The sequence below is a fragment of the Apodemus sylvaticus genome, chromosome 11 (genome assembly GCF_947179515.1).
Source record: "Apodemus sylvaticus chromosome 11, mApoSyl1.1, whole genome shotgun sequence".
Taxonomy (NCBI): domain Eukaryota; kingdom Metazoa; phylum Chordata; class Mammalia; order Rodentia; family Muridae; genus Apodemus; species Apodemus sylvaticus.
Window position 1 is genome coordinate 15,527,748 of NC_067482.1, and position 8,988 is coordinate 15,536,735.

Here is an 8,988-nt window from a genome sequence, read left to right on the forward strand (position 1 = left end):
GCAGCTCAGAACAGGGAAAAGGTTGTCATTGCTCGAGCCTTGACAGCTCTGGAAGCCGGCCAATCTCCTCAAGCCTGGATCAGCCTCTACAAAGATCTCTAAGGCTTTATTACTCAGGCATTTGCAGCCCTGGAATTATGCTCAAGCATTTAGACAGCTGACCAGACAGCTCTTGCACGCCCGGAACTCAGGTTCATTACACTGGGCAGAGTGTCCAACTCAGAACCCAAGGAGGGTTGTTGAACAAGGTATCGCACAGAGGGCCACTATCCCTCTGAGAGACATGTCGTTCCGCATAAGGGTTGCCTGCCCAAGTTTCCCTTTCCCAGAAAAACGGCAGAGGACAGGTCGAGAGTATCTCGGGTTCCAGAATAGGCCTAGGGATTACTCCCGTACATGGTCTGAAAAAAGGCTGGGAGGTACGACCACTGTCTCTACCCTCTCATTTGGGAGATCTATTTGCTGCATAATAAAACAAAAGGAGGGAGATGTGAGGGGCTGCCTATTGTTCCTGCAAACGCCATTACAAGATGGCGCCGAGGAGTGCAGTAAACATCTCATTTTGGCCTTTGTCCCAGCACAAGTCTGCCCGGCAACAGCAAGCAGCCTATCCCAGCTTGACTAGCTTATCTATAGTAGAAACATCCTGTCCTGCCTATATATGCCACTCCCTTTCCTTCTCTCTCGCCCCTCATCTTCAACTCTCCATTAACCAATCGGTACTCCAATAAAAGTGTGATCAGAGAAGAATCCTCGTGTCGGTGGTCTTCTTCCCTGCTGGTCAGGGGGCTCGCCACAGTAAAGTAATGAGGATTGTGAAGCTTTGTGGCTACTGTTAGTATATACTTATACCTGAAAATTAACATATGTAAATTATTCAAACAATGTTGTTTCAGTCAGACATCATGCTACATATATAAATAGCTAAGTTTACATTTATTTTATTTTACTCTCTGCCCACTGCACATTTTTTTTCTTTTTCCTCTCTTTACTTTTCTTTTTTTAAAAATTAGATGTATTCTTTATTTACATTTCTTTTTGGGGGAGGGCTTTGGATTTGTTTTTTTCAAGACAGGGTTTCTTTGTAGAGCCATGGCTGTCCGGGAATGCACTCTGAAGACCAGGCTGGCCAAGAACTCAGAAATCTGCCTGCCTCTGCCTCCCAGGTCCTGGGATTAAAGGAGTGCTCCATCATTGTCTGGCCTTTATTTAAATTTCAAATGTTTTCTCCTTGCCTGGATCACCCCCTCCCAAAAGTCCCATTAGACCTCTTCCCTCCCCCTGTTCCCCAATCGAACCCCTCCTTTATCCTTGTCCTGATATTCCCCTACACTGCTGTATTGAGCCGTTCCAGGACCAGGGCCTTCTTCATTCTCCTTGGGTTACAACACATTTTATGAAAGAATTATTTTCAGTAAAGGAAAAGCAATGGAAAGGGGATGGAGATATAACTGAGCATTTTAGAGTACTGGATTCTCTAACGAATACATCAGGTTCATTTGCCTGCTTATATGTTGCAGCTTCTGTGTCCTGTATCCCCAGTGCTCTTAACTGCTGAACCATACATTCAGTAAATATGACGTAAACATGATCAAGGATCAGCTTGGCACATAGTCTACAGATAAGCCAACAAGACAGGAGCTAGACAGGTAAAAGGCTCTTACCACACAAGGATGCAGAGGTATGGACTCTTTACTTTGCATGTAGCCTAGGTTAGAGATGGAAACTCTTTCATCTAGGCAGCCATAAAATTAGTGCTGGGGTTCAATACAGGAAAGGATCTCAGTATCCAAATGTGAGAAGTAATATAATACAGTCCTAGAAACTTGAAGGTTGTGAGCTGTATCACTCTTGATTATGAGAGCACCTGCAACATGGAGAAGGCCAGTGACTCCTTAAGGTGAGCCCCAGTCTTAAGGACAGTTTCTTCACAACCTTAGAACTGGCAAGCCTGCCCCTGAGATTACTCACTAGGCACTTCTGGAAGAAAGTTACCAGATATTCACAGGTTGAGGATCAAGCCTAATTGTTGCCAGTGTCCGGTGATAGCCAAATTTCTGAAGAAAATGTTGGGAGAAGCCGTTCTCAGAAGTTCCACTGGATTCCAAGCCTGTAGTCTGTGGCTTCTGCCTGTTAAATCCAATTGACAATCAAGGAAGTTAATGGTAGCTCACAGCTTTGGGCAGCAAACAGGTGTTCTGAGTCACACAATGTTCCTTCCAAGTTCCTACAGGTGTAGCTCAGGGGTGACAACAGAAAGGAATTGTGTGTGCAAGGAAGATGTGAGTGGCTATATTCTAAGGTCACAACTGTGAAGCAGCCGCTACACATTCATTGGTGGTAGAGGGCAGCAAGCTACCAGAATAATATCTCAGAGCACCAGATCAGCAAAGGGGCTGGAGTATGTTGGCCAGAGAAAGAACAGGGCTTAGCAGCAGGATCACATCCTCAGTCAAGTCCAGAGGAAACCCTCAAGGGCAGAAGTCACAAAAACAAACAAACAAGAAACAAACCAAAACAAGAAAACCTGCCAGGCTCCCCAACCTCCTACTCTGACAATCATGCAACAGAAGGGCAAAGTCACCAGGACAGGGCTCCTAGCACTTTGGAGAAACCATGCAGACCAAACATAAGAATCTACTGTGCCCCACCCTTTGCATGAACTTCTTCAACACCCAGGACATGCTCCGCACAGGGACACAGGTCAATCACAGAAAATCTCTCCAAATAAGCTTGCAGGAATATAATAGGATCTGGAATCTATTCCCTCGCACTGAGTACAGAGCCTGGACCTGAACAAAGCCCCTTTCCCACCCTTGGGTGTTTTGGCAAAAGCCTACATTGTGTCTAAGGCTGGAAATTTATCAGGCGCAGTAAAAATGAGTCATTATCTTTATCTTTGACCAGAGGTATTTTAACTCTTCCATTAAGAACTATAGTGCTGAGTAACTTATCAAGGTCAGTGGTAGCCCCTAGGCTCCATAATTCCCTGTGCATCAGTGCCATCCAGCTCAAAGTCTGTTTTACCTTGGACCCAATTTACACTGAAATTCTTTCTTTCCAGTATGGATTTCTCCTTGCTTTTCCCTAGAGCCATCCTTAGCTCTTTGGAGAAACCTGTTTTCTCTTGACCAACGGGATTAGAAACTTCACTGGGTTTCATTCATGAAAACTAGGACAAGAGACTGAGCTGCCTATTTACCACTGAGCTACAATTATTGGTATTTGGTTGGGTGAGACAGAATCACATTATGTCGGCTAGGTTAGAGTCAGTTTGGAGCCATCCTTCTTCAGTCTCCTGAAGCTTTCTTTCACCAACTTCCTGGATCAGCTCTCATGCTGTTCTGTACTTGATAACTGTCTTGCTTCATTTGCGTATTGGTGTACCAGCAGCAGAGCATGCCTGTAGATGGGGGAGGACTCAAAACTGCAGTGGTTTCTCTCCTTCCACCCGAGGGCCCCATTACTGAACTCAGAACTTACTTGGGTGGCAAGTGCTATTGCTCTTTGGGCCATCTCATTGGACCTTAAGCTCTCTGGAGGATTTTCTTTTAGAATTGTGTTTCGGGTAATTTTTGCTTTGCTTGATTGCTTCTCTGGTTTTGGGTTGTTTGGTTGTTTGGTTATTTGGTTGATTTTTGAAAGGGATGGTCTGTTTAACATGTCTCCTTCTTCCTAAACTCAGTCTGAACAACATGCTGACCTTGACCTTAGTCCTTCACCTGCTACTACCTCCCTAATGCTAGTTTTAAGGATTGTACCTGCACCATCTAGTAAACTACACTTTGTTTATGTGTTTCTTTGTTTTGTTGTTTTGGGGGAGGGTTTCCTTGTTTAAGAGCCCTAGATGTCCCATAAGCTACTCTGTGGTCCAGTTTGGCCTCAACATCAAAGGTGCCCCTGCCTCTCTTGAGATTTAGGTCTGTGCTACCCTGCTCAGCTCTGGTTTAATTATAAGACAGATCCTCACTCCATAGGCTTTACTGGTTTTTGAATTATTTATTCAGATGAGGGTAGCCTTGAACTCACTGACCCAGTCAATCTTGGACTCCTGAGGGGATGGATTAAAGGTGTGGCCACAAAACCCAAGATAGAGCTGCTGTTTTAAGATGATTGATTTTATGGGTAGTGGTGCTTGTGTACAAATAGGAATGGATAACCCTCACAGGCCTGCTGCCCTAGCAGGTCAGAATGGGGTTTCAGATTGCCTGGAACTGTAATCACAGATCATTTCAAGCCACCACATAGATGATAGGAATAGAAGATTGACAGGTGCTTACACTTTCTAAAGCCACCCTTCATCCCACGTCCCACTCTAGATTACATCTCCTTGAGGAAGGCTTTTTGGCTGATCCTAGTTGACTTACTCTCTGCTTCCTTGGGAGCCAAGGGCACCATCTCCCTCACACCCTCCTTTTTCTGTTTGCTTTCGTCCATTTAGGAAGCAGGCTTTGTAGAGATCACACAATACTACGGCTTACAATTTCGATGAACATGACCATGAACTGAGCATCCTATCTCAGGGATGTCCCAGCATCCTTGTTGCATGTCCCATCTTGTCTGCTGCAAAGAGAGTTGTAGGGAGAATTCCTGTATGTGGGGTAGCTCCCGACCATCTGAGTACATGCAGAACCCTGGCTAGTATAGTAATGGGGTCAAGCTATGCTCCAGCACCACCTCTAGAGTGGTTGATGCTGAAATTTATTGACCGAGCATCCACTTCATTCCTTGAGCTTCAATGTATATTCCTGTCTCTGACATAGCAATCTGTTCCAAATCCAGTGAAAAAGAATATCTTCCAATTATGTCGTGTCTCTCATCAAAAACTGAATAAACCCTTACCTGATGCAAACTCTGGTCACATGAATAAAATCAAACAAGAAATAGCTATTCATAACAATAATCCTAGCGATAAGAAGTTTTCTGAGGCTGAAGAATTCCTAGAATTGGACCTCTAAAACAACCTTGGATTCAGAGCATGACATGGTCACTGGTACAACTTGAAAACTGAATAGATCTTATGCAAATGAAGGAATAAATGTACCCACATGGTGTTGTATGGTGTATTAACAAATGGAATGTTTTTTATTTATCCACGAAACTTTTGGGTGTGTTTGTGTGTGTGAAGGACGATGAGTGGGAAATTTGTTATCACAAGTCCTTCTGATTCAATGAGTGAAATGATTACAACTTTGATCTATAATTTAAAGGGTGGAGATTAGACCAGGAAATCCAATTCCAGTTTGGGTTTGAAGGGTGTGGCTACAATAGGGAAGGGCAAGCAGATATGTATATAAAGGCTTCCATGGAGCCACATATCACAGTCAGAGGCTTGCATCTTGGAAAACTCCCTGATTCGGCTGGGATTTGGAAACATATCTGCATTGCTCAACTGGTATGTAAACCATTTTTTTTTCTCCTCGGGTCATGCAGTTTGATATGGAGAAATTCAGACTCCTTAAGAGGAACATGTTGAGGATCTTGGGTTTCATTGCAAATGAAATTTTAGCCTCATCACCAATAATATCCCATGATAGCTTGTGTATATATTCCATTACTTTGCCTGATATAACTGTTTGAGACAAGGATTCTGTATGTTGTTCCAACTCTCTTAGAGCTGGCCATGTGCCTCCAGGTAAGCTCCAAATCAGACAATCTGATTAAAATGCTCCCTCATGTTTCCCCTTCACTGTAATGGTCTTTATTTTTTTGTGAGACCCTGGATTACACTGTAGACCTGTACGCCAGGTATCTTTGATATCCTTCCACATCATATAGCTGAAATGACACATGTGATTTACTCATGTGTCTTGCCTTAGCTTTTCCATTGCCTCTTTTACACACACGTTTGCTCTGTGGACATATTCTACTTCCCAGACACAGGTAAGATTCAATATTGTAGAAATGCACTGAAGTCATTCTGTTTTCTGGGAATTAATCTTGATCCATAACTCATGGATTTACATTGGTATGTTTGTTTCCTCGGTTTCTTTTTGTTTGCATAAGTTTGAGATATTTTATTTTGTTTTTGAGAAAGGGTCCTACATAAAATATTTTGATCTGACAATTATGTGAATATTTGCTTGATATAAAGACTTCCACATTATCATTGTGGGAGCCTCTCTTTCCACTACCAGTTTAGGTTAAACAGGCAAAATGATTTCTCTGTTACTGTTAGAGCATTAGCTCAGAAGCTTAGTGGTTGATATAATGTTGAGGAAGTTGTATTAAGTTTGTCTTGAACGTGTATTCCTTTCTGACTTCTTGGCAGGAGTCTTTTGACTCGAGACTTTAGAAGATGAGTATTCAGACCGCAGCCACACTCAAGAAGCTGGCAATTCAGTCTCTGGTGAGAGATGAGGCTTTGGCCATATCCTCTCTGGAGGATCTCCCCTCTGTACTCTTCCCAGCACTGTTCAAGGAGGCTTTCAGTGGCAGACAAACCAAGCTCATAAAGGCAATGTTGGCAGCCTGGCCTTTCCCCTGTCTCCCTGTGGGGGCATTGATGAAGACGCCTAAACTGGAAATGTTGCAAGCTGTGCTAGATGGAATAGACATGCGACTGACTAAAGGGTTTCACCCCAGGTGAGCAAAGGTCAAGTATTATATAAGAGACCATGTGGGGTACACAGTAGAGATTGTGGGGTCATTGCGAATGGCATCTGATGGGATCACCAGACAGTGATTCAGGAACCTTATAGCTATTGTGTGCTTTGACTAAGGACAGTTATCAGTGGATTAGGGCTTTGATCCAAGCAGCCTCACAGTAGAATGTGCCTATCTATCCCTGCCATTCCTAAAACCATTAATAATGGGACTAGGGAGAAATAATGAGTAACTTTGAGGAAAGAAAGTGGTCAGGGCCACACATGCCGCTCAGAGAAAATTGTGCAGCATGCATGTGTGCACATTGCACTGTTGTTTAAAAAATATACAGCTTGGCAGGCTGAGGGGTATTTCACTATACAGTCACTTAGTGAACCCTTACTGAGGGTCATCGCGGCTGCTGATACTTGACATGTGTTCACACTCAGCAGGGGAAAACTTCAGGTTCTGGACTTGAGGAATGTGCACCATGCCTTTTGGAACATATGGGCTGGTACAGAGGACGATAGCTGTTCTTCAGAGCCCTTGGATGAGAAGCCAGTAGTGAAGGTCCTTCCCAGATATGCAGTGAGGAGGCAGCTGAAGGTGGTAGCTGAGTTGTGCCTCAGGCCACGCCTTGATGAAGCACAAGCAGCCTTCTTGAAGTGGGCCCAGCAGAGAAAGCACTCCCTACATTGGTGTTGTGCAAAGATGAAGATCTGGGCTATGCCCATGGACTTTATCAGCAAGATCTTGAATATATTTCATCCAGAGCATATTGAGGAATTGGAACTGAACACTCAGTGGAATTTGTACAAGCTGGCCGAATTTGCTTCCTGCTTTGGGCAGATGAGAAATCTTTGCAAACTCTTCCTGGCACCCCTCTACAAGAACGTCTTCAAGATTGCAAATAGGACAGGAGACAGAGAAGAGCAGTATATCCAGGAGTTCATATCTGTTTTCTCCAAATTCAATTGTCTCCAGCATCTCTCCATGAGTGGTGTCCATTTCATCAAAGACCACATGAATCAGGTCCTCAGGTGAGCAAGGATGGAGGACTGGGTCAGCTAGCAGAGCAAATTTTCCTCTTCCATTTTAAAGATTAGTGGTCCAGGATGCCTGTCTGTCAGTCAACGGGAACAAACATTTAGGGGCTCCTTAGAATATGTACGTAATGTGTAGTGATTCCAAGTCTTAAATGAGCATGCCTGAAGCAGAGGACAAAAGGGAGATAAGGAGTAGGTCAGATATGGTCAGGAGGGCTGGAAATTCTTTTTGGAATCATAGGCAAACAATCCATCAAAAAGGGGACAGGAAGAGTTGAATGTACTTAGATCTTGAGGGACTCAGCAGCAATGTGAGAAGGTGAGCTGTCTGCTTAGATCTGTGGGCACAGCCTTCCCTCTCCCCCTACTTCTCCGTGAGTGAAATGCTTGACCCTCAGTAGGGCTGAGTGCATGAGACAAGAGGGAGTGTGGGCATCTGCATGATAGCATGAGTGACTGTGGAGAGGTCAGGGTGCAATGCAGCATTGACTGAGGCCACAGGTCATGTCCTTAGATCTTGTCAGGACTCTCCTGGCATGAAACTTCCTCCTTGGTATCCTGGGTTTTATAGGGTATACTGGTTTTCTGCTTGAGACTATGGCCAGCAGATCAAGTGTGGGTTTGACTTCACTAAGCTGATTCCAAAAGGAAGCATCTCAGATAATATCTTTGATCATTTGCTCACACTCAGCTTGGGGTCCCTGTTCCCTTCTAAGACATTGAAAAGCCCACCCCATGCTCTCCATCACCATTTGCCAGAACTAACCCTCTGGTCCCCTTCATCTCTAGGCACCTGATGACGCCACTGAGCTCCCTTTCTGTCACTCACTACCAACTTTCACAGTCAGACTTGGATTCCTTCTCCCACTGCCAGAGTGTCTTTCAGCTAAAACATCTGGAAATGAGAGGTGTGGTTCTAACAGATTTGGATCTGATGCCTATGAAATGTCTCCTCCAAAAGGTGGCAGATACTCTAGAAACTCTGGATTTTCAGGGATGTAGGGTGAAGGACTCCCAGCTCATTGCCCTCCTACGTGCCCTCACACATTGCTCTCAGCTCACCAAGATCAACTTCTACAACAATTGCTTCTCCATGCCCATCCTGAAGGACCTTTTGGAGCACACAGTCAACTGGAGCAAGATGAATGTGGAACAATACCCTGCCCCTCTGGAGTGCTATGATAGGTTGGCTCATGTCTCCAGAGTAAGATTTGCCCAACTTTGTCTGCAGCTCCTGGAAACTCTCAGGGCAATAAGGCAGCCCAAGAACATCTCCTTTGCTACAGATAATTGTCCTAAATGTGGTGAGCGCTGTGTCTATGGCCAAGGTGCGAGATTTTGTTTTTGCTGGCACTGA

The 8,988-nt window shown here is 44.3% G+C and overlaps 1 protein-coding gene across 1 annotated transcript; it reads left to right on the plus strand.

Annotated features, from left to right (window-relative positions):
- The first annotated feature begins 6,298 nt into the window (after positions 1-6,298).
- Positions 6,299-8,988, plus strand: LOC127696418 (PRAME family member 8-like). Its single transcript, XM_052199159.1, has 3 exons — positions 6,299-6,585; positions 7,035-7,625; positions 8,421-8,988. The coding sequence occupies exons 1-3, from the start codon at positions 6,299-6,301 to the stop codon at positions 8,986-8,988; spliced, it is 1,446 nt and encodes a 481-aa protein (XP_052055119.1).